The sequence below is a fragment of the Chiloscyllium punctatum genome, chromosome 8 (assembly GCF_047496795.1).
Source record: "Chiloscyllium punctatum isolate Juve2018m chromosome 8, sChiPun1.3, whole genome shotgun sequence".
NCBI classification, from domain to species: domain Eukaryota; kingdom Metazoa; phylum Chordata; class Chondrichthyes; order Orectolobiformes; family Hemiscylliidae; genus Chiloscyllium; species Chiloscyllium punctatum.
The window spans coordinates 116,020,875-116,047,680 of record NC_092746.1 but is presented as its reverse complement, the minus strand read 5'-3'; the positions used below and the strand labels follow the sequence as shown (position 1 = coordinate 116,047,680).

The window sequence follows — 26,806 nt, the reverse complement described above, 5'->3', positions numbered from 1 at the left end:
CCTCCCATGTGCTCAATGATTGAATGTTCACAGCTCGCTGCCATAGAGAATTCCAAAGAATTCCAAATCCTGCGACTCAAGACTTTTTTCCAAATCCCAGTTTGAAATGATAAACCCTTATACTGAGTGATTCAAGATTCCCCACACTGAGGGAGCCATTTCTCGGGCATGTACTCTGTCAAGATCCTTAAAACATTTAGAAATTCAGCGCCTTTGAAAGACTCTTCATTGGAGAATACGCTGCCTCATATGCTACAAACTAGCAAGGCCATTCAATGGTCAATCTGTGCTGAGGTTGCTCATCTTCCTGGGGTGACAGCAAAGATACAGTCATAGAGTCATAGAGTCCTACAGCATAGAGACAGGCCCGAACTGTCCATGCCGACCAAAATGGGCAAGAGTGAGGACTGCAGATGCTGGAAATCAGAGTCTAGATTAGAGTGGTGCTGGAAAAGCACAGCAGGTCAGGCAGCATCCGAGGAGCAGGAAAATCGACATTTCGGGCAAGAGCTGACCAAAATGCCCAACCACCCTAACCCCATTTTCCTGCACTTGGCCCATATCCTACGAATGCTTTCCTATTAGATTCCCTACAGTGTGGAAACAGGCCCTTCAGCCCAACCAGTCCACACCAACCCTCCGAAGAGTAACCCACCCAGACCCACTTCCCTCTGACTAATGCACCTAACGCTATGGGCAATATAGCATGGCCAATTCACCACCTGACCTGCACATCTTTGGACTGTGGGAGGAAACCGGAGCATCCGGAGGAAACCCACGCAGACACGGGGAGAATGTGCAAACTCCACACAGACAGTCGCCCGAGGCTGGAATCGAACCTGGGACCTTGGTGCTGTGAGGCAGCAGTGCTAACCACTGAGCCACCATGCTGCCCTATTCATGTATTTGTCCAAATGCCTTTAAAATGTTGTTAATGTACGCGCTTCAACCACTTCCGCTGGCAGCTCATTCCATATGCGTACCACCCTCTGTGTACAAAAGATCCCCCTCAGGTTCTCCTTGATTATTTCCTCTTTAACCTTAAACTGTTACCCTCTAGTCCTTGGTTCCCCAACCCTGGGAAAAAGATTGAGTGTGTTCACCCTATCCATGCCTTTCATGATCTTATACACTTCTACGCTCTAAAGGAAAAAGTCCTAGCTTGTCCAACTTCTCCCTATAACTCAGACTTTGAGTCCTGGCAATATCCTTATAAATTTCTTCTGCACTCTTTCCAATGTAATAACGTCCTTCCTACAGCAAGGTGACCAAAATTGAACACAATACTCCAAGTGTGGCCTCACCAGAGTGCTATACGACAGCAACATAACTTCCCAACTTCTATAGTCAATTCTCTGACTGATGAAGGCCAGTGTGCCAAAAGCCTTCTTCACTGCCCTGTCTACCTGTGACTCCACTGTTGGAGAACCATGCACCTGAACTCCAAGATCCCTCTGTTCCATTACACTCCTTAAGGCCCTACTATTCACCATGAAACTCCAACCTTTATTTGATTTGATGATAATCTTAGCCTTAGCCCCCCCCCCCCCCACCCCCAACCAAAATGCAAGGCCAGTATTTATTACCCGTCAGAGAGAAGTTACAAGTCAGATCAGGGCAGGATGTTGGGTTTCCTTCCTTAATGTATCTGATTGGCTATTACAATAATTGACAGTAGTTACATGGTCATTATAAGGTCCATTCTTTACCCCTGCAAATTCATTCTTCACATGAACAACTCGCTGTATAACAAAATTACCCCTCAAGTCTTTCTTAAATCTTTCTCCTCTCACCTTAAAAATATGCCCCCTCATCTTAAATTTCCCCACCCTAGGGAAAATAACCCACTATTCATCTTACCTATACTCCTCATTCTTTTAGAAACCTCTATAAGGTTTATAGAGGTCACCTCTCTACCTCATAGGCTTCAGTGAGAAAAGTCCCAGTCTATCCAGGCTCTCCTTGAAACTCAAACCCTCCATTCCAGGCAACATCCTGGTAAATCCCTGCTGAACCCTCTCTAGCTTAATCTTATCCTTCCTATAACAGGATGACCAGAACTGGACACAGTACTCCAGAGCAGGCCTCACCAATGCCTTGTACAGCCTCAATTTGATGCCCCGATTCCTCTACTCCAAGGTCTGAGCAATGAAGGCAAGCTTCCCCTTCAGTGCTTCAACCACTCCCTAAGGGAGCGAGTTCCACATTCTCACCACTCTCTGGTCAATAACGTTCCGTCTGAACTCCCCACTGAGGGATTATCTCATATCAGTGGCCTTTGGTTACACACTTCTGTACAAGAGGAGACACTCTCTGTATTCACTCTATCACAAACTTTCATAATTTTAAAGATCTCTATTAGATCATCTCTTAGTCTTTGCCTCTCAAGAGAAAAGAGCCTTGAGACTGTCGACCCTCTTTTGATATCTATACTCAAACAAAGGGTCAGTTGGACTCGAAACGTCAGCTCTTTTCTCTCCTTACAGATGCTGCCAGACTTGCTGAGATTTTCCAGCATTTTCTCTTTTTGGGTTTCAGATTCCAGCATCCGCAGTAATTTGCTTTTATACTCAAACACTTCTGGTGTCATCTGTCAAATCTAAGCGGCTTTCTGCCCGGAGCCTCGGTTATAATATGGTGACCTAAACTGCAGACAGTATAACTCATACCAATTCCTTCCAACTATTGTTCACCTTCACATTCAAGGGGAAAAGAAAACTGGAAAGCTAAAAGACTCCTGAACTCTATTTTCTCCACAGATCATGGTAACTAGTATAATATTGCATCTCGCTGAAAATGTGTTGCTGGAAAAGCGCAGCAGGTCAAGCAGCATCCAAGAAGCAGGAGAATCGATGTTTTGGGCATGAGCCCTTCTTCATTCTCCTGCTTCTCCTGCTTCTTCCAGTTTCCTCCCACAGTTCAAAGGTGTGCTGGTTAGGTGGATTCTCCTGCTTCTTGGATGCTGCCTGACCTGCTGAGCTTTTCCAGCAACACATTTTCAGCTCTGATCTCCAGCATCTGCAGTCCTCACTTTCTCCTATAATATTGCATCTACACAAGTGTTGATCAAAACTGCAGATTACATGGTTCCAACATTACTCCACTGGGTTTACTAGTTGTAAAAGTAGCCATTTGGTAGCACAGACTGTAAGCATTGCTGAAAGAAAATATTTTACTGAAGATTTCTGGCTTCATCAGGACAAGTTGCAAGAATACCAATTCAAATGGAAAACGAGACGAGAGTGCTAATTGGTTAGGACTTTTCCAATATAAGGAAGATGGGAGTTTGACCATGACTTGACCAGAACAGACTGCACCACATAATTTCAACCACGATGACCATTACATACAGCAGCAGAATCAGGCCATTCAGCCCATCAAGACTGCTCTGCCATTCGGTCATGGCTGATATATTTCTCAACCCCATTCTCCTGCCTTCTCCCTATACCCCTTGATCCCCAAACAACTAATCAAAAATCTGTCTATCTCCATCTTAAATACACTCAATGACCAGGCCTCCACAGCCCTCTGCAGCAATGAGTTCCACAGAGTCCCCACTCTCTGGCTGAAGAAATCCCTCATCATCTCAGTTCGAAAGGATCTGAGAACATCGATTGCAGAACAATACAGGTTCTTCAGCCTTTGGTGTTGTGCCAGTCTTTTATCCTACTCTAAGATTAAACCAACTGGCTTACCCTCCATTTTGCTATCATCCACATACCTTTGCAAGAGTCACTTTAATGTCCCTAATGTATCTGACTCTACTATCACTGCTGACAGTGCATTCCATGCACCCACCACTCTCTGTGTAAAGAACCTACCTCTGAGATCTCCTCTGAACCTTCCTCCAATCACCTTAAAATTATGCCCACTCAAGATAGCCATTTCCACCCTGTGAAAAAGTCTCTGGCTATCCACTCTATCTGTGCCTCTCAAGTACACCTCTATCAAGTCACTGCTCATCCTTCTTCACTCCAATGAGAAAATCCTTAGCTCCCTCAACCTTTCTTCATAAGACATGCCCTCTAGTCCAGGCAGCATCCTGGTAAATCTCCTCTGCATAATCTCTAAAGCTTCCACATCCTTCTTATAATGAAGCAACCAGAACTGAACACAATATTCCAAGTGTGGTCTAACCCAGGCTTTATAGAGCTGCAGCATAACATCGCAGCTCTTAAACTCAACCCTCCAGCTAATGAAAGCCAACACACCATACGCCTTCTTAACAAACCTATCAATTTGATAAAGTAATTCACCAACCAACCCCACCACCCTGTGGCCAAACACTTCAACACCCCCTCCCACTCCCCCAAGGACATCCAAGCCCTGGGCCTTCTCCACCACCAAATCCAAGCCACCTGACCCCTGGAGAGGGAATGCCCCATCTTCCACCTTGGGACCCACAAACCACATGGGATCAATGTGGATTTCACTAGTTTCCTCATCTCCCCTCCCCCTACCTCATCCCAGATCCAACCCTCCAACTCGGCACTGCCCTCTTGACCTGTCCTGCCTGTCCATTTTCCTTCCCACCTATCTGCTCCACCCTCTGCTCTGACTTATTGCCTTCACCCTCCATCTTCATCTATAGCCTTCCCAGCTACCTTCGTCCAAGCCCAACCCTCCCCCCCCCCCTTATTTATCTCTCAGTCCCCTCCACACACACCCCACCCCCTCACATTCCTGATGAAGAGCTTATGCCGGAACCGTCAACTCTCTTGCTCCTCAGATGCTGCCTGACCTGCTGTGCTTTTCCAGCACCACACTCTCGACTCTGAGCTCCAGCATCTGCAGTCCTCACTTCCTCCCTGTGGGCTGAATGGCCTACTCCTGCTCCTAACATGGATGATCTTTTGACCTGGAGCATGCTGCCTGTGGGGACAGTGGGAGCAGAGAGGCTCTACGATTTCAAAATGAAATTGAGTGGGGCACTTAGTAAACCAAACTAGCAAGGCCACTGGAATAGACTGGGGACGTCTTTGCCTTCATAAGAAGATCCCCATTTTGGTATCGGTCCTGTCGTTTCTTTAGTTTCTCTCTCACAGTTTATGCATTTCTGTCTAACTCACTGATCTACTGTCATTCACCCACTTTTGTTTAGATTAGATTAGATTAGATTACTTACAGTGTGGAAACAGGCCCTTCGGCCCAACAAGTCCACATCGACCCTCCGAAGAGCAACCCACCCAGACCCATTCCTCTACATTTACCCCTTCACCTAACACTACGGGCAATTTAACATGGCCGACTCACCTGACCTGTACATTTTTGGATTGTGGGAGGAAACCGGAGCACCTGGAGGAAACCCACGCAGACACGGGGAGAATGTGCGAACTCCAAACAGACAGTTGCCTGAGGCTGGAATTGAACCCGGGTCCCTGGCGCTGTGAGGCAGTAGTGCTAACCACTGTGCGCCCCCCCGTTCTCCCCACAGAATGGCACAGGAACAGGCCCTTCGGCCCACCATGTCTGTGCCCACCATGATGTCATTGTCAACTAACCCCATCTGCCTCCACATGGTTTGTATCCCTGTATTCCCTGCTGTTCATGTGTCTCTCTAAATGCCTCCTAAATATTGCTACCTGCTTTTACCACCTCCCCTGGGCAGCACGTTCCAGGCACCTATTACCCTCTGTCTAAACAAACCTGCCTCGTATCTCACCTTTAAACCTTTTCCTACTTTCACCTTAGACCTATGCTCCCTTGTATTTGACATTTCCACCCTGGGGAAAAAAACTCCAACTATCCATCCTCTCCATGCCTGTCATAATTTAACATATTTCAATCAGGTTGTCCCTCAGTCTCCAATGCACTAGCGATAGCAATCCATAATGTATTCCACCGTTCCACTATTGGCATTGGATAACTCCGGCCATTCCATCATTACTTCCCAACACCCTGATCACATAGCCCGCAACAAATCAAGACTTGCAACAATCCACCTCCAGTTTATGACAGGTAATTAGATTCTTGTCTGATTTGCGTTGTCCATAGCCCCAGAATAAATGACACTTAATTTTGAATGGTTCAAACATTGGGTGACAAGAGGTTAATATTGATGATTCATTCGAATGGGATGAGAGAGGTTATGCAGATGAATTTTTAAAAAAGTAAAATTATGCATCTATTAAAATGCTGTGAAATGGCCACAAACAGGTTCAAAGGCAAAATCATCTATTGATGTTAGTTGTTATTAACAGATGCGTAATTGTGTATTCTATAAACACCATAGACAACATTAAAAGGTGAATCAGTCTGTTATAGATTAACATGAGGGCTGTGCTGACAGGTCTATGAAATGGGTTGCAGCTATGAACTAAATCAGCTTCCTCTGAGCAGCGAGGATTCTGAAATTCTGAGGAATGTTGGAGGGGTTGGTAACATTTGCCAAATTTGCCTGCACCACCCCCCACTCTCCCCTTCCCCACCAGCCTGCACCACCCCCCACTCTCCCCTTCCCCACCAGCCTGCACCACTCCCCACTCTCCCCTTCCCCACCAGCCTGCACCACTCCCCACTCTCCCCTTCCCCACCAGCCTGTACCACTCCCCACTCTCCCCTTCCCCAACAGCCTGCACCACCTCCCACTCTCCCCTTCCCCACCAGCCTGCACCACTCCCCACTCTCCCCTTCCCCACCAGCCTGCACCACCTCCCACTCTCCCCTTCCCCACCAGCCTGTACCACTCCCCACTCTCCCCTTCCCCAACAGCCTGCACCACCTCCCACTCTCCCCTTCCCCACCAGCCTGCACCACTCCCCACTCTCCCCTTCCCCACCAGCCTGCACCACCTCCCACTCTCCCCTTCCCCACCAGCCTGCACCACCTCCCACTCTCCCCTTCCCCACCAGCCTGCACCACCTCCCACTCTCCCCTTCCCCACCAGCCTGTACCACTCCCCACTCTCCCCTTCCCCACCAGCCTGCACCACTCCCACTCTCCCCTTCCCCACCAGCCTGCACCACCTCCCACTCTCCCCTTCCCCACCAGCCTGCACCACTCCCCACTCTCCCCTTCCCCACCAGCCTGCACCACCTCCCACTCTCCCCTTCCCCACCAGCCTGCACCACCTCCCACTCTCCCCTTCCCCACCAGCCTGCACCACCTCCCACTCTCCCCTTCCCCACCAGCCTGTACCACTCCCCACTCTCCCCTTCCCCACCAGCCTGCACCACTCCCCACTCTCCCCTTCCCCACCAGCCTGTACCACTCCCCACTCTCCCCTTCCCCAACAGCCTGCACCACCTCCCACTCTCCCCTTCCCCACCAGCCTGCACCACCTCCCACTCTCCCCTTCCCCACCAGCCTGTACCACCCCCACTCTCCCCTTCCCCAACAGCCTGCACCCCCACACCTCTCCCCTTCCCCACCAGCCTGCACCCCCCCCACCTCTCCCTCTCCCCACCAGCCTGCACCCCCCACCTCTCCCCCTCCCCACCAGCCTGCACCACCCCACACTCTCCCCTTCCCCACCAGCCTGCACCCCCCCACCTCTCCCTCTCCTCACCATCCTGCACCCCACACCTCTCCCCCTCCCCACAAGCCTGCACCCCCACACCTCTCCCCCTCCTCACCTACCTGCACCCCCCCACCTCTCCCCCTCCTCACCTACCTGAACCACCCCCACATCTCTCCCCCTCCACACCAGCCTGCACCCTCACACTTCTCCCCCTCCTCATCTACCTGCACCATCCCCACACCTCTCCCCCTCCCCACCAGCCAGCACACACCCCACACCTCTCCCCCTCCTCACCTACCTGCACCACCCACACCTCTCCCCCTCCTCACCTACCTGCACCCCCACACCTCTCCCCCTCCTCACATACCTACACCTCCCCCCACCTCTCCCCTCCTCACCTACCTGCACCCCCCACACATCTCCCCCTCCTCACCTACCTGCACCCCCCACACATCTCCCCCTCCTCACCTACCTGCACTTCCCACACGTCTCCCCCTCCTCACCAGCCTGCACCCACACCTCTCCCCCTCCTCACATACCTACACCTCCCCCCACCTCTCCCCCTCCTCACCTACCTGCACCCCCCCACCTCTCCCTTTCCCCACCAGCCTGCACCACCCCCCACCTCTCCACCTCCCCACCAGCCTGCACACCCCACCTCTCCCACTCCTCACCTACCTGCACCACCCTCCACCTCTCCCCCTCCCCACCAGCCTGCACACACCCCACACCTCTCCCCCTCCTCACCTACCTGCACCACCCCCACACCTCTCCCCCTCCTCACCTACCTGCACCACCCCCACACCTCTCCCCCTCCCCACCTACCTACACCCCCACACCTGTCCCCTCCTCACCAGCCTGCACCTCCCCCACCTCTCCCCTTCCTCACCTATCTGCACCCTCACACCTCTCCCCCTCCTCACCTACCTGCACCCACTTCACTTCTCCCCCTCCTCAATACCTGCACCCCCCACACCTCTCCCCCTCCTCACCTACCTGCACCCCCACCTCTCCCCCTCCCCACCAGCTTGCACCCCCCCACCTCTCCCCCACCTCACCACCAGCCTGCACCCCACTCCTCCCACATACTTGCACCCCCACTCACCTCTCCCCTCCCCCACCAGCCTGCACCACCCTCCACCTCTCCCCCTCCTCACCAGCCTGCACCAACCCCCAACTCTCCCCCTCCCCCACCAGCCTGCACCACCCTCCACCTCTCCCCCTCCCCCACCAGCCTGCACCACCCTCCACCTCTCCCCCTCCCCACCAGCCTGCACCAACCCCCACCTCTCCCCCTCCCCACCAGCCTGCACTTTTTCTAAGTGCACTACTATAACATCTTTAATAATAAATTCTAACACCTTCCATATCGCAGATGGTAAGTTAATTGACCTGTAACTTCTTGCTTTCTATCTCCAACACTTTTTGAATAGAAGAGTCACATTCGCTATTTTCCTAACTAATGGAACCTTGTAAGTCAATTTGGAAAATTTAAACCAATGCATCAAATATCTGAGTAATTCTAAGACCCAAGGATGAAGTCTGTTGGGAACCAGGTATTTGTCAGCACATGGAGTCATTGAGATGTACAGCATGGAAATAGATCCTTCGATCCAACTTATCCATACTGACCAGTTATCCCAAATTAATCTAATCCCATTTGCCTTAGGTGAGAAAGGTGCCCCTTAGGTCCCTTTTAAATCTTTCCCCTCTCACCTTAAACCCATGCCATCTAGTTTTGGACTCCCTTATCCCAGAGAAGACACCTTGGCTGTTCACGCTATCCATGCAATGTTCAAACAATTTGTTCAGTACCTCGTCCTGGTGATTATAATTTTCTCGAGTTCCTCTCTCCCTGCCATTGCCTGTTTAAGGTTATTTCTGGAAGTCACAGAGTAATACAACACAGAAAAGTCCTTTCAACCCATTGAGTCTGTGCTGCTCTATCAACTTTATATTCACACTTGGTCCATAGCCTCTAATGTTATGGCACTTCACTCACCATCCGGTGGCACGGTGGTTAGCACTGCTGCCTCACAGCACCAGGGTCCCAGGTTTGATTCCAGCCTCAGGAGTTTGAACATTCTCCCCATGTCTGCGTGACTTTCCTTGGGGTGTTCCTATTTCATCCCACAGCCTAAAGATGTGCAGGTTAGGTAGACTGGCTGTGCTAAATCGCCTGTACTGTGCAGGCCAGATGGATGGGCCGTGGGAAATGCAGGGGTACGGTAGGGGTGTTGTTTCTGGATGAGAGGTTCAGTGTGGACCCAATGGGGCAAATGGCCTCCTTCCACACCATAGGGATTCTAGTCAATACCTTTTAAAGGCTCCAAAGTTTCTATCCTCAACTACCCTCCCAGACAATGCATTATGGATTCCCATCATCCATTGGATGAAAAATATTTTCCTCACATCCCTCCAAACCTCCTGCCCTTTACTTTAATATTATTGCCCCTCATTATTGACTCTTCAACTAAAGGATACAGCTGTTTACTACCCACCCAGTCCATGCCTCCCTTGATCTTAGAAACATTTATCAGGTCTTCCCTCCTAACCTTCAGCTGGGGGTGATGGTCTAGTGGTATTGTCGCTAGACCATGAACCTAGAAAACCCAGCCTGGGGATCCAGGTTCAAATCCTATCCCAGTAGATGGTGGAATTTGAATTTTAAGAATCTACTGATGACCATGAAACTATTGTCGATGGTCAGAAAAACTCATCTGGTTTGCTAATATTCTTTAGGAAAGGAAACCATCCTTGCCTGGTTGGGCCTACACGTGACTCCAGACCCACAGCATTGTGGTTGACTCTCAACTGCCCTCAGACGTTGCTTAGGGTAAGTCACTCATGTGAAGGACAGCTAGGGATGAGCAGTAAATGCTGGCCAGTCCGCGATGCCTTTGTCCCACAAGCGAATTTTTAAAAAGTCCTCCACTCCAAAGAAAACAATTTGAGTTTATCCAGCCTCTCTTCAGAGCGACAGTGCTCCGTCCCAGGCAACATCCTGGTGAATTTCCTCTGCACCCTTTCCATTGGAATCACGCCCTTCTTATCGTGTGGGGGGACCAGTACACATTACTCCAGCTGTGCCCTCACCAAAGCTCTGTACGGCTCCAACATAACTTCTGAGGAAAGTCACTGGACCCAAAATGTTAGCTCTTGGCTTCTCTCCACAGATGCTGCCAGACCTGCTGAGATTTTCCAGCAATTGCTATTTTTGTTTCTGATTCCCAGCATCCGCAGTTCTTTCAGTACTTTTTCCCAACATCACCTCCCCTTTTCTTATACACTTTGCCATGACTAATAAAGCCAAGCGTCTCGTAAGCCTTCTTAACTACCCTATTCACCTGTCCTGTTGCCTTCAGGGATCTGCAGACAAGCATCCCAAAATCCCTGTTTTTCTCTGAGCTTGCTAATGTCCTGCCAATCATTGAGTACTCCTTTGTCTTGTGACATCATCCAAAGTGCATCACCCTCACGGGTAGCAGGGTTAACTTCCTTCTGCCCGTGATCTGTCCATCTGAGCAATCCATCTTTATCTTCCTGTAACCTAAGACCTTCTTCCTCACTGTCAGCACTCAGCCAATCTCAGTTAGCTTGCAATGCCAAAGCATACATGGCTTTGAGCTAAGTGGGGCAAATGGGATTAAAGTAGTTCATAGAATCCGTACAGTGTGGAAAAAGGCCCTTCAGCCCAACAAGTCCAGACCGACCCTCTGAAGATTAACCCACCCAGATCCATTCCCCTATTCCTCTACATTTACCCCTGACTAATGCACTAACCTACACATCCCTGAACACTATGGACAATTTCCCATGGCTAATTCACCCTAACCTGCACGTCGTGGGAGGAAACCGGAGCACCCGGAGGAAAACCACGCAGACACAGGGAGAATGTACAAACTCCACACTGACAATTGCCAGAGGCTGGAATCGAACCCAGGTCCCTGTCGCTGTGAGGCAGCAGTGCTAACCACCGAGCCGTTGTGCTGCCTCAGGTGGCTGTCTTTGGTCAGCACAGACTTGATGGGCCGAATGGCTTTCGTTCGGTGCTGTACATGTCCCCAAGTCTCTGAGGAGACCAAAGCTGCACCCAATACTGCAGGTGTGCTCTCACCAGGGCCCTGTACAATCGCAGCAAGACGTCTCTGTTCCTGGACTCAATCTCTCATGTCACTTGCCTTCTTCACCACCTGCTGCTTGTCTTCAGCGGCTGATGCCTAAGGACATGCAGGTCTCATTATACCACCCCCTTTGTCAATCTATTGTCAATCAGATACAGTCGGTTCTGCTCTAACACTTGTTTCATCAGCGCGATTGAAGAATTTAGACCATTGCTCATAGAACACAAACTTTCCTGACCTGTATTGGCTATAGTGCAATTCCAGCCCCACTCATTTATAATGTGAGATTACAACTATTGCATTATATCAGAACAGATTGTAACATTCATACAACACAGTGTGGAAGCAGGCCATTCGGCCCATCAAGTCCACACCAACACTCTGAAGGACATCCTAGCCGTTCCCTCTGTGTTTCCCATGGCCAACCCACCTAACCTGCACACCTTCAGACTGTGGGATGAAACCAGAGCATCTGAAAGAGACCCAGTCAGACACAAAGAGAATGTGCAAACTCCGCAGAGACAGTTGCCCAAGGGTGGACTCGAATCCAGGTTCCCGGTGCAATGAGTTCCTTGTGCTAACCACTGAGCCACCTATTCTGTCTGCCTGTTGTTTTGCTACCAATGTGGATACCTTCACAGTGATCCGCATTATACCACATCTATACAAGGTCATCGTGTGAGAACAGAAGGAATCCAAAGACAGTACCAGACGGAAGGATCGCAACACGGACAGACCATCCACTCTGGCTAGGCCCAGCTCAATCAAGCTCAGACACACGATGATGCTATCGAATATGTTCCAACCCTGCTGGAAGTAGTGGTATGGATCCAAGGCAAGGATTTTCAAGACCATCTCGGCTGTGAAAATGGCAGTAAAGACCTGCAGGAGACAGGAGGTTCAGAGCGGTGACTTACAACAGACAAGATCTCATACACCCTCCATCCCAACCCCACCGCCATCCCTACCTCCCACCTATCCCATCATGCCCCCTTGCCTCCTGGGGATGAGTCCCAGCCTGAGTGGACTATCTTTAGATGGCAAACAGGAGGTGGTGTCCAATTAGACAGTATGCTGAGCACAGCCTCCTGCTGAGCACTCCCAGCTCCACAAACTTCCCCGTCTTTGTTTCTCAAGCCAAAGGAATCGCGCTCACTCTCATTTCTATTGACAACAATTATCTCCAAGGAACAAGAAAGAAACTCAAAGCTGAGCAGTCAGACTAAATATTTACTGCTCATGCTGTGATCCTCCTGCCAATCAAGGAGGAATTAACTCCCACAACATCTCACTAATCTTGGAAAGGAACACACTGACACAAGCTTGCACACATAGACATGCACACACATTCAGGCACACACATCGACAAACTGACACAGACATGCAAATATAGACACACACACACATACATAGACAAACTGACACATACAGACATGCAAACACAGACATACACACAGACACACACACATACATAGACAAACTGACACATACAGACATGCAAACACAGACATACACACAGACACACACACATACATAGACAAACTGACACATACAGACATGCAAACACAGACATACACACAGACATAGACAAACTGACGTATACAGACATACACATAGACACACACACAGACATAGACAAACTGACACATACAGACATGCAAACACAGACATACACACAGATACACACACACAGACATAGACAAGCTGACACATACAGACATGCAAATACAGACACACACACAGACAAACTGACACATACAGACATGCAAACACAGACACACACACAGACAAACTGACACATACAGACATACACACAGACACACACACATAGACAAACTGACACATACAGACATGCAAACACAGACACACACACAGACAAACTGACACATACAGACATGCAAACACAGACACACACACAGACAAACTGACATACACAGACAGGCAAATACAGACACACACACACAGACAAGCAAACACAGACACAGACATATACACCCATGCACATACACACAGTCATGCACACATCAATACACACACACATGCAGACACACAGATATACACATAGACACAACCACATATGCACACTCACACAGACACACGCTCACATTCACAGAGACACACAGACATACAAGCACACACAGATACAGACACACATTCACAAAGGCAAAGATAGACGCACATAGATACATACGGCCTCAATCTGCAACACCTTCACCACATCACAGAATGGTTACTTTGCTGAAGGAGGCCAGTCAGCCCATCGGTCTATTACTGAAGCCGATATCCTCCCTCTGCCCCATATCCCTGTGCATCATTTCCATCCAAATAGCTATCCAATACCGCTCTTGAATGCTTCAGTTGAACCTGCCTCCATCACATTTCCAGGCAGTACATTCCACATCCTAACGACTCGTTGGGTGGAAAGACTTTTGCTCACGTCACCCTTGTTCCATTTGCACACGGTTTAAATCCATGCCCTCTCATTCTTGCACCTTTCACATCTGGGAGCAACTTCTCCCTGTCTACTTCATTCAACTCGCTCATGATTTTGAAAGCCTCGATTAGATTTTCTCTCAGCCTTTTTCTTTCCAGGGAAACCAGTCCCAAGCTCTTCAGTCTGACCGCACGATTGAGGGGATTGGCACGGGGAAAGGGAGTGGGGAAGCTAAGAGGGAAGCTAAGTGTGGTCCTTCCTGTCGACTTCCTCATCGTTACCCTCAGCACATCTCTACACCAGAGCCCTTCCCAACAGCACATGGTGTTGGGGATGGAGTTCCAGCCTGGATAGAGAACTGGCTCACGGGCAGGAAACAGCGAGGAGAGGTAAAAGGTAATTTCTCAGGTTGGCAACCCATGACCAGTGCGATCAGTGCTGGGAGCACAACTGTTTACTACTGAAGGAAGGAGGTGAAGGTACTGTAGCCAAATCTGCAGACCGTACTGAAATAGGGGGAAAGGCAGGTAGTGAGATGAACTCAAGCAACTTACCGAGGTTAAGTAATCAGGGAGTGTCATGTGGGAAAATGAGAAGTTGATCATTTTGTACGGGAGAACAAAATAACAGATGATTTAAAAGGAGACAAACTGCAGAAAGCTGCTACGCAAAGGGAGCTGGGGGTAACTTATGCATAAAACACAGAAAGCTAGCACCCAGGCACAGCAGGTAATCTACTGCTCCCCGGATGCTGCCTGAACTGCTGTGCTTTTCCAGCACCACTCTAATCTAAACAGCAGGTAATCAGGAAGGCTAAAGGAATGGTGGTCCGTACTTCAAGGGAGTTTAAGTATAAAATTAGGGAAGTTCTTAGTGCACCTGTACAAGGTGCTGGGGAGACCACATTCGGAGCACTGCGAGCAGTTTTGGTCCCTTTGTTTAAGGAAAGATGTTATTTCACTGGAGGCAGTCCCAATCAGGATGATCACAGATGTGGAGGGATTGTCTTATGAGCAAAGGCTAAATAGGTTGGGACTTTACTCACTGGAGCTTTGAGGACTGAGAAGCGACCTCACTGAAACATAGAGGATTCCTACAGGGTGTAACAGGGTCAATGCTGAGAGGAAGATACCCCTCATGGGAGAGTCCAGGACCAGAGAGTACAGTCTCAGAATAAAGGGCACCAATTTAAGACGGAGATAAGGAGGAATTTCTTCTCTCAGAGAGTTGTGAGTCTTTGGAACTCCTTGCCACAGGGAGCTGGAGGGGCAGAGTCCTTGTGTATACTTAGGATAGGCTGTGATAGATAGGTTCTTGATCAGTCGGGGAATTAAGGCTTACAGGGAAAGGGCAGGAAAATGGACATGAGGAATGTTGCAATAGCCATGATCCAATTGAATGGCAGAGTGGGCTAGAGGGGCCAAACAACCTACTCCTGTTCCCACTTCTGATGGTCTTATGGTATTTTAGCTTTGTCCTCCATCCTGGAGGTCCAGAGGCTGCTGTACCTGCAAGAACCAGGAGCTCCTCTTGTGGTGTTACCACATTCAACCACTGCCAGCCTCTGGTTGGCCAGCAGCTCCAAGCATGAGGGACATTGGATTTAGGGGTCCTCAGTTGGGTGGAAGGCCCACTGGTGTCCACTTAAGTGCCTGTGGAGCTGAGCTCCCAGTGAGAGTGAGTGTCTTGGCTCCTTAGCAGGCAGCTAATAAGGCACCTGCCAAACTCAGAACCTCCACCGACATGAACACAGGCACACACCATTTTATACACACACGGGATGGCACAGTGCCTCAGTGGTTAGCACTGCTGCCTCACTGTGCCAGTGAGCCAGGTTCCATTCCATCTTCTTGTACATTCTCCCCATGTCTGTGTGGGTTTCTTCCAGGTGCTCTGGGTTCCTCCCGCAGTCCAAAGATGTGCAGTTTAAGTGGTTGAGCTGTGGGAAATGCAGGTTTATAGGGATAGGGGAGGGGCTGTGTCTGGGTGGGATGTTCTTCAGAGGAAGGGTGTGGACTCAATGGACTGAATGGCCTGCTTCCACACTGTAGGGATTCTATGAAATACAGACAGGCACACACCATTATACACAGACAGACAATCATAGACACGCATACACACACAGGGGGTAAAAACAAGGACTGCAGATGCTGGAAACCAGAGTCTAGATTAGAGTGGTGCTGGAAAAGCATAGCAGGTCAGGCAGCATCCGAGGAGCAGGAATAGAGGCAGGAAGCCTGCAGACCTCTATTCCTGATGAAGGGCTTTTGCCCGAAACGTCAATTTTCCTGCTCCTCAGATGCTGCCTGACCTGCTGTGCTTTTCCAGCACCACTCTGATCCACACACACACACACACACACACTTACACAATCATGCAGACAGACAGACACACACAAAAATACACTATTACAGACACACACACACACACATGCACACACCATCATGCAGACAGACAGACAGACACACACACACAAAAAATACACTATTAGACACACACACATGTATACCATCTTCCTCTCTCTCTTTCACACTCATGCAGACATGTGCAAAGTCCCACACACGCACCAGCACACGCAGAAATACATACAGTAATGTACAAACTGGGTCTACCCATAGCATGTGGCCTGCAGCAGAGCTAGAAGGCAGCTCACCATCACCTTGTTAAAGAATGAGAAGGTATAGATTTAAAGTGAGGCAAGGGTGTTGTGAGCTTTTCTTTTACACAGTGAGCAGTTAGGGGACAGAATACATTGCCTGGAAATGTGCTGGAAGCAGGTTCAACTGAAGCATTCGAGAGGGGCATCAGATGATCATTTGGATGGATAGAGTGTGCTGGGGATGTGGAGAAAAGGCAGGAGCTCGGCACTAGATAATGATGCTTGTTTGAAGAGCTGGCACAGGCAGAATGGGCTGAAAGGCCTCCTTTTGCACTGCTCTGTGATCCTCCGGGGCAACTGGGGTTGGGCAACAAGTGTTGGCTCCTTCAACAACACCCACATGCCGACAATTAGATGATGTAAGGATAGGAGTCGGCTCACCTCCCGACTCCCCAAATTCCGTCGTCTACAAGGCCCAAGTCAGGAATGTGATGGAATACTCCCCACTTACCAGGATGAGTGCAGCACCAACAACACTCAAAAAGCCTGACACCATCCAGAACAAAGCAGTCTGCAAGATTGGCACCACCTTCCACTTACACTCCCTTCACCGTTGGCATGCAGTGGCAGCAGTTTCTACCATGTGCAAGTGGCATTATGACATCTGACCAAGGCTATTCCAACAGCACCTTCCATAATCACAATCTCTACCGCCTGGACGGACAAAGGCAGCAGATACACGGGAGCACCAGCATTGGCGAGTTCCCCTCCAGTCACACACCATCCCAAGTTGGAAGGATACAGCTGACCCTTCACTTGTTGCTCGGGTGAAAATTCTGGAGCTCCCACCCTCAGTCCAGGACCCTGAGCACTGCAGTGGTTACAGAAGGCAGCTCCCCATTACCTTCTCCAGGGCAACGGCCCAGCCAACGATGCCCATGTTGCAATAATGAACGAGACAAAGTGGGATGGTGCACAGGGATAAACATTGACACAGACATGCCGAGCTGAATGATTGCAGTGTAATTGAATAAGTAGGAAACTCTCTCCTCTCGTGTGCACTCAGGTGTATGTTTGTAGAGAAAGTACCATTTTCTCCTTGGTTTTACTAAGACCATCCCTGTTCCCACGTCCACCTTCCCCTTCACCAAAAGCAGAGAAAGATCTAAATGAAAAAGTGGCCGTTGTGATTTGTGTTAGACGAACACGTATGCTGTTCGCTCACACTAAGCGTGTCTCAGACACACAACTCTCTTCCGTTCGAAGGGTTAAATGCTGCATATCCCGAGCAACCCTCAGCAGTTGCTCAGAGTACATGGCAATTCCAGCTCATTAACTAACTCTCAGATATGATGCTAATGTACACAGCTACACAAACATACACTCATCTCTGATAAACCTCGAGAGAGATATCTCAACATACATACCCAGCACCAACACCCTGTATTAGATGAGATTTATTATTGTCACATGTACTGAAATACAGTGAAACGTGTTGTTTTTTTGTGCTGTTTGCAAAGAGTCACCGGTCTCTTGGATATCTGTTAACATTACATTACTGTAATAACTTTGGCATTTCTGGCTTAGTATTCCAACTTTTCTTTTTTTCTCAGTATCCAATTGTTTGTCTAATAGTTCAGTTTCTGCTCACCCACTCAGCTGTGATTTCTTTGGATTTCCTTCCTCTTGTTCCTCATCTGATGTGTGTCTGTGTGTGTGTGTCTGTGTGTGTGCATATTTGTATATATGTGTGCGTGTGCATGTGTGTGGACCTTTGTGCCCACATGCACACGTGTGTCTGTACATGTATTTGTGTGTATTTTTATTGGTATGTCTGTATGTGTATGTGTGTCTGCATGTGTATTTGTGTAAGACCACCCACACAAATACATATACCCAAGAGCACGCCGATATCAATGCATTCACACAATGACACAATTCAGTACCTGCACAAATACTGAAGCATTTACTCAGAGATCTGCCTGCACAGAAACTGCATCCCCACACAAAACATGTCTCCACCCATCCATATATACAGGAGAGAGGGGGACACACACAGAGATGCAGACATACATGGGAGCAGGAACACGATCACAACACACAGAGAGATGTGCGCAGTCACAAATATGCGCGCGCGCACACATGCACACACACACACACACACACACAGATGAACAGAAAGACACACGTGCAGACACCTGCACCCACTGACTCACATACTCGAACAGACATAGACATAAGGAACAGCACACACACACAGACATACACACAAGCACACATACACACACACAAATGCCCACACACACACAGACATACACACGCACAAATGCCCCCACACACACATAGACATACACACAAGTACACATACACACACACAAATGCCCACACACACACATAGACATACACACAAGTACACATACACACACACAAATGCCCACACACACATAGACATACACACAAGTACACATACACACGCACAAATGCCCCCCCACACACATAGACATACACACAAGTACACATACACACACACAAATGACCACACACACACAGACATACACACAAGTACACATACACACGCACAAATGTCCACACACACACAGACATACACACAATTACACATACACACACACAAATGCCCCCCCACACAGACATACACACAAGTACACATACACACACACAAATGCCCACACACACATAGACATACACACAAGTACACATACACACACACAAATATCCACACACACAGACATACACACAAATACACATACACACACACAGATGCCCACACACAGACATACACACAAGTATGCATAGACACACACAGATGCCCACACACACACAGACATATACACAAATACACATACACACACACAAATGCCCACACACAGACATACACACAAGTGCACATACATATACAAATGCCCACACACACACAAATGCCCACTCACAAATACACATACACACACACAAATGCCCCCCCCACACAGACTTACACACAAGTACACATACACACACACAAATGCCCCCCCACACAGACATACACACAAATACACATACACACACAAATGCCCACACATATACAGACATACACACAAATACACATACACACACAAACGTTCACACACACACAGACATACACACAAATACACACACAGACATACACACAAATACACACACAGACATACACACAAATACACACACAGACACATATAGATGCACATACATACAAACACAGACACAGAAACTTACACACACATATAGCCACACAAGCACATTGACATGCAGTCACACATACTTGTACACACATACAGGCAAAGACACTGACAAACACAGACACACAAACACACAGACACACACAGACACACACATGCATGCACAAAGACACACACAAACATAGACATGGATGCACAAAAACCTAGAATTAAACATTACATTTTCAAGATTCCCTTTGTGATGATTTTAAAGGAAAATATGATTGGCTGCTTACCAGATTCCCAACATAGAGCATGTTATCAAATTCCTTGGACATGGGACGGTGTTCCATGGCCATGAACATGGTGTTCAAGACGATACAGATGGTAATCGCCAGGTCCAGGAAAGGATCCATCATGATATATTTCAATATTTTCTTCATTTTTATCCACATAGGGCAGCAATTCCAGATGAGAAATGTTTGGGAAAAGTGATACCAACAGCGAGGATACTTCAGATGGGACTCTTCAAGTTCTAGAAGTGAAACAGGAGAGCGGGATTGGTATTCAGAAATTAGGCAAGACACGTGGACCAGCGACTCTCCTCACTCCACATCATGTAAGAAGGAGTGTACAGATTGTTACGCACCAGACTAGACCCCCTCGATATATTTTAAGTAGGTAGCTCAGACCCTAAATTGTTCTTATTTTAAAGGCAGTTGTGAAGTGAATATTCCAGGTACAATGCAGCCACTCAAACCACTTGGCTTTAAGCAAAACAGAATTCATTTAAACACCACAGTTGAAACACAAACTAAAGGAAACAGAATTTAGAATAACTTAAATATTGGAAAACTTGACCGACTAGTTACAGCAATTTAACTAAGGAACCGTTCTAATTCCCATAACATCCCATAAACACACGCCTTGGCAAAAGGTAAACTCAAACACAGGTTCTTACAGGCCAGAGAGAGTTCAGAGAGAGACACCAGTCAAGAATCATCTGCTGAAGCATAGGATCTTTTTGCACTGCTGCTACAGCTACCAGCAGCTTCTCTGTTACAACTAAACCAAACAAGAACAAAAAAAACCTGAACTGGGAGAACTGGCACCTTCCCTGCCATTGTTAAAGAAGACTTTTCCAGACATTTCAGCACCTCTGCCTTCACAACCATAGAACATAGAACATAGAACATAGAAGAATACAGCGCAGTACAGGCCCTTCGGCCCTCGATGTTGCGCCGATCAAAGCCCACCTAACCTACACTAGCCCACTATCCTCCATATACCTATCCAATGCCCGCTTAAATACCCATAAAGAGGGAGAGTCCACTACTGCTACTGGCAGGGCATTCCATGAACTTACGACTCACTGAGTGAAGAACCTACCCCTAACATCAGTCCTATATCTACCCCCCCTTAATTTAAAGCTATGCCCCCTTGTAATAGCTGACTCTATACGTGGAAAAAGGTTCTCACTATCAACCCTATCTAACCCCCTAATCATCTTGTACACCTCTATCAAATCACCCCTAAACCTTCTTTTCTCCAATGAAAACAACCCCAAGTGCCTCAGCCTTTCCTCATAGGATCTTCCTACCATACCAGGCAACATCCTGGTAAACTTCCTCTGCACCCGTTCCAGTGCCTCCACATCCTTCCTATAGTATGGCGACCAAAACTGCACACAATATTCCAGATGCGGCCGCACCAGAGTCTTATACAACTGCAGCATGACCTCAGGACTCCGGAACTCAATTCCTCTACCAATAAAAGCCAGTACGCCATATGCCTTCTTCACTGCACTATTTACCTGGGTGGCAACTTTCAGAGATCTGTGTACATGGACACCAAGATCCCTCTGCTCTTCCACACTACCAAGTAGTCTACCATTAGCCCAGTAATCCATCTTTTTATTACTCTTACCAAAGTGAATCACTTCACACTTAGCTACCATCTTGAAGAAACCCACAGACAAAATAACCTTGTTAAAGGGGCAGCACTGTCACAAGATGGAGGAGAATGGCTGATCATTCGGCAACAGGAATAAAGAGAGCAGGTCCTGAAAACCCAGGAGTGCTGTCCACCAGGTGTGAGATGTCCAATATTTATTTAGTGAGCAACATGACTGTGGGTGACTTGAGCAAAAACTATAGTACCATGGTGCACGGCTACTCTGGGAATAGACAGAGGGATGTTGGGAGACAGCTTAGTAAGGTAGTAATAGTGGGTGACACAATAGTCCGAGGGGCAGACAGCCAAAGTCATGAGTCCCATATGGTCTGTTGCCTCCCGGGTGTAAGGGTGAAGGACATAATACAATGGTTGGATAGGCATCTGGGAAGGGAGGATGAACAACCGTAGAGTCATAGAGATGTACAGCACGGAAACAGAAGCTTTGGTCTAACTCGTCCATGCCAACCAGATATCCTGACATAATCTAGTCCCATCTGCCAGCACTTAGCCCATATCCCTCTAAACCCTTCCTATTCACATACCCATCCAAATACCTCTTAAATGTTGTAATTGTACCAGCCTCCACCACTTCCTCTGGCAGCCCATTCCACACACGTACCATCCTCTGCATGAAAAAGTTGCCCCTTCGGACTCTTTTATATCTTTCCCCTCTTACCTTAAACCTATGCCCTCTAGTTCTAGACTCCCTCACCCCAGGGAAAAGACCTTGTCTATTTATCCTATCCATGCTCCTCATGATTTTATAAACCTCTATAAGGTCACTCCTCAGCCTCTGACAGTGGTTTGTTTCCAACAACATTGGCAGGGAGAGTTTGCGGGCTACACAGAATCTGTTTCAGAGTAGGTTGAAACACGAGATCTCCAGGGCAGTGATCTCAGAAACATTTACCTGTGCCACCATTTAGACAAAGGCAGATCAGGGAGGTAGATACTCAGGGTCTCTCAGACACAAAACTCTCTTCTGTTCAAAAGGTTAAATGTTGCAAATCTCGAACGACCCTCAACAGTTGCTCAGAGTACATGGCAATTCCAGCTCATTACTACTAATCCTTAACATCACACTCAAAAGTACATAGCCACACTAATATGCACTAATCACATACATACCCAGCACCAACACCCTATATTAGATGAAATTTATTATTGTCATGTGTACTGAAATACAGTGAAACATATTGTTTTGTGCACTGTTTGCAAAGAGTCACTGCTCTCTTGGATTTAGGGTGTAGGTTTGCTCGCTGAACTGTAGGTTTGATATCCAGATGTTTCATTACCATCACACACACCCCAACCACCATCGATCACATTACCAACAAAAACATCATGAAGCTCGTGGACCTGTGCCTCACCACCCACTTCACCTTCAACAACATAGTCTACAAACAAACCAACGGCACACCCATGGGATCTCCGCTATCAGGATTCATAGCCGAAGCGGTAATGCGAAGACTAGAACAAACAGCCCTGCCAACCATCAAACCAAAAATCTGGGTCCGCTACGTAGATGACACCTTTGTCATCACAAAACGAAACAAGATAGAAGAGACATTTAACATCATCAACAACACCCTCACAGGCATCAAGTTCCCCAAGGAGGAAGAAACCGACAACAAACTCGCATTCCTGGACGTCACAGTCGAAAGAAAGGACCATGGAGAGATACAAACCTGCATATACAGAAAACACTGACCAAATACTTAACTACACCAGCAACCATCCCCACACACACAAACAAAGCTGTATCAGAACACTATTCCAACGAGCCACCACACACTGCAGCACAGACGAACTTCGGAAAACAGAGGAGAACCACCTATACAACATATTCAAGAAGAACGGATACTCAAAAAATACAGTGCGCAGATTCCTCAAGAACAAACCACGACAAGCAGACCAAACACAGCCAGAAACCCTAACCACCTTACCATACATCAAAGAAGTTTCAGAAATGACAGCCAGACTACTAAGATCCCTCAGAATGCTAGTAGCACACAAACCCACCAATACTCTCAAACAAAAACTAACAAACTTAAAAGACCCAGTACAACCCATTGACAAAACCAACGTCATCTACAAAATTCCATGCAAGGACTGCCACAAACACTACGTAGGACAAACAGGAAGAAAGTTAGCCACCAGGATACACGAACACCAACTAGCCACACACAAAAAGACACAACTCTCTCTCCCTCATAGCCCTACACACGGATGAAAAAACCACCATTCCGACTGGGACAACACATCTATCCTGGGACAGGCTAAGCAAAGACATGCCAGAGAATTCCTCGAGGCCTGGCACTCCAACCACAATGCCATAAACAAACATATAGATCTAGATGCCATCTATCAACCCCTCAGAAAATGAACAGGAAATGACATCACCACAAACCCCAGGAACCCCATCCAGGAGAAAGATATAAATAGAAAGCAGGAGACAACAGCTTCGTTTCACTTGGAGGTCGCCACTGATGATGTTACCTAGCCAGGTAATGAAACGTCTGGATATCAAACCTACAGCTCAGTGAGCAAACCTACACCCTAAACCTCAACCTGAGCTACAAACCTTCACAAACCTTGCTCTCTTGGATATCTGTTAATATAACATTACTGCTTGGGCTGTTTTTTGCAGATTCCCTGCAGTATGGAAACAGGCCCTTCAGCCCACTAAGTCCACAATGACTATCCGAAGAGCAACACGCACCCCCCCCACCCACACTATGTTTACTCCTGACTAATGCACCTAGCACTATGGGCAATTTAGCATGGCCATGTATGGAATGAGCTGCCAGAGGAAGTGGTGGAGGCTGGTATAATTGCAACATTTAAGAGGCATTTAGATGGGTATATGAATAGGAAGGGTTTGGAGGGATATGGGCCGGGTGTTGGCAGGTGGGACTAGATTGGGTTGGGATATCTGGTCGGCATGGACAAGTTGACCAAATGGTCTGTTTCCATGTTGTACATCTCTATGACTAATTCACCTGACCAGCACATCTTTGGACTGTGGATGGAAATCGGAGCACCCAGAGGAAACCCACGCAGACACAGGGAGAATGTACAAACTCCATACAGTCACCCAATGTGGGAATCGAACCTGGGTCCCTGGTGATGTGACGCAGCAGTGCTAACCACTGAGCCACCAAGCCACCCCGTGGTTCAGGATTACAACTTTTCTGGAGGTAGATGAGTGGCTTGAGGAATGGTGTAGAAGAATGGGATTCAGATTTTTTTTTGGGACATTGGGATCATTTTGGAAAAGGAGAAAACTGTTGAGAAGAGGTGTGCTTGACTGTGCAGAAAAGGAACAAGTCTTCTCGGGAAGAGAGACAGTACTTTTTTTTTCTTAATTCACTTGAGGGATGACTTGGAGATGCCGGTGTTGGACTGGGGTCGACAAAGTTAAAATCACACAACACTTTATAGTCCAACAGGCTTATTTAGAAGTGGTGCTGGAAAAGCACAGTAGGTCAGGCAGCATCTGAGGAGCAGAAAAATCGACGTTTCGCCCGAAACGTCGATTTTCCTGCTCCTCGGATGCTGCCTGACCTGCTGTGCCTTTCCAGCACTACTCTAATCTAGATTCTGATCTCCAGCATCTGCAGTCTTCACTTTCGCCAAGTTTATTTGGAAGCACTAGCTTTTGGAGCGCTGCTCCTTCATCAGGTGGAACTCTCCAAAACCTAGTACTTGCAAATAAACCTGTTGGACTATAACTCGGTGTTTTGTGATTTTTAACTTTGTCCACTTGAGGGATGTGGGCGTCACTGGCTGGGCCAGCATTTATGGTCCATCCCTCGTCACCCTCGTGCAGTTGGTGGTGAGCTGCCTTCTTAAATCACAATGTAGTGGTGATAGATTTAAACATAAAAGGCAGGGGGTGTGGCTTAACAAATGGGCCTAGTTTTGGAAGTACCAGAGAGAGAAGATGGCAAATGGGGAAAAGGCAGTGACAGAAGGCTGGAAAGTTGACACTGAACAAATGAATCGTCACCTATCAATGGGCAAGTGAGAGATAAAGGCATACTCAAACTGTATATATGTAAATGCAGAGTATAGTGAACAAAACTGGGGAACTAGAAACAGAATTTGCTCTCGGGATATGATATAGTACCATTGACAGAAATGTGGCTCAAGCCAGGACAAGACTGGTTACTTAACATCCCGGGATATAAGGCTTTTAGTAGAAGCAGGGTGGGTAAAAGGAGGAGGTGTAGTGATGTTAGTCAATGATAGCATCAATGCCCTTGTACAAGATGCAGTTTCTGAAAGATAGGAGGTGAGAAACAGGAAGGGAGCAGTGGTCTTGTTGAGTATTTATTATAGACCTCCAAATTGTGGGGCTGGAGTAGAAGAGATGACACAGTGGCTCAGTGGTTAGCACTGCTGCCTCACAGCGCCAGGTACCCCAGTTCGATTCCAGCCTCTGGAGACTCTGTGTGGAGTTTGCATGTTCTCTCTGGGTGCTCTGGTTTCCTCCCACAGTCCAAAGAAGTGCAGGCCAGGTGAATTGGCCATTCTAAAATTGCTCATGGTGTGAAGTGCATTAGTCAGAGAGAAATGGGTCTGGGTGGGTTACTCTTCGGAGGGTCGGTGTAGATTTGTTGGGTTGAAGGGCCTGTTTCCATACTGTAGGGAAGCTAATCTTTAAAAAAAAAAGAACCTTTGCAGGTAGATTATAGAAACTTCCAGGACAAGTAGAGTTCAGATAGTTGGTGATTTCAGTTACGCTAGGGTAGACTGGGAAAACAGGAGTATGTAGGACATGGAAGGGGAAAAATTCCTGCAATGTGTGCAAAAGAATCTTCTGGAACAATACATTTCTGGCCCTACCAGGGAGGGAGATGTTCTGGATTTGGTCCTATTAAGTGAGGGAAGCGAAATGGAGAACATCAAAGGAGGGGAGCAATTGAGAAAGAGTAATCATAACACAATATTAGAAACAAAAACAGAAATTGCTGGAAAATTTCAGCAGGTCTGGTAGCACCTATGTGAAAAGAAATCAGAGTTAACATTTCGGGGCCG

The 26,806-nt window shown here is 47.8% G+C and overlaps 1 protein-coding gene across 3 annotated transcripts in view; it reads right to left on the bottom strand.

Moving 5' to 3' along the window:
* The window catches only part of scn5lab (sodium channel, voltage gated, type V-like, alpha b), a 501,419-nt gene that overhangs the window by 225,359 nt on the left and 249,254 nt on the right, over nt 1-26,806 (bottom strand). For all 3 annotated transcript variants that reach the window (XM_072576302.1, XM_072576305.1, XM_072576304.1), the window contains exons 15-16: nt 20,104-20,342; nt 12,292-12,465 (exon numbers count right to left, since the gene is read on the bottom strand). In XM_072576302.1, coding sequence (XP_072432403.1) covers nt 12,292-12,465; nt 20,104-20,342 — 413 coding nt within the window. The remainder of the gene's footprint in view (nt 1-12,291; nt 12,466-20,103; nt 20,343-26,806) is intronic.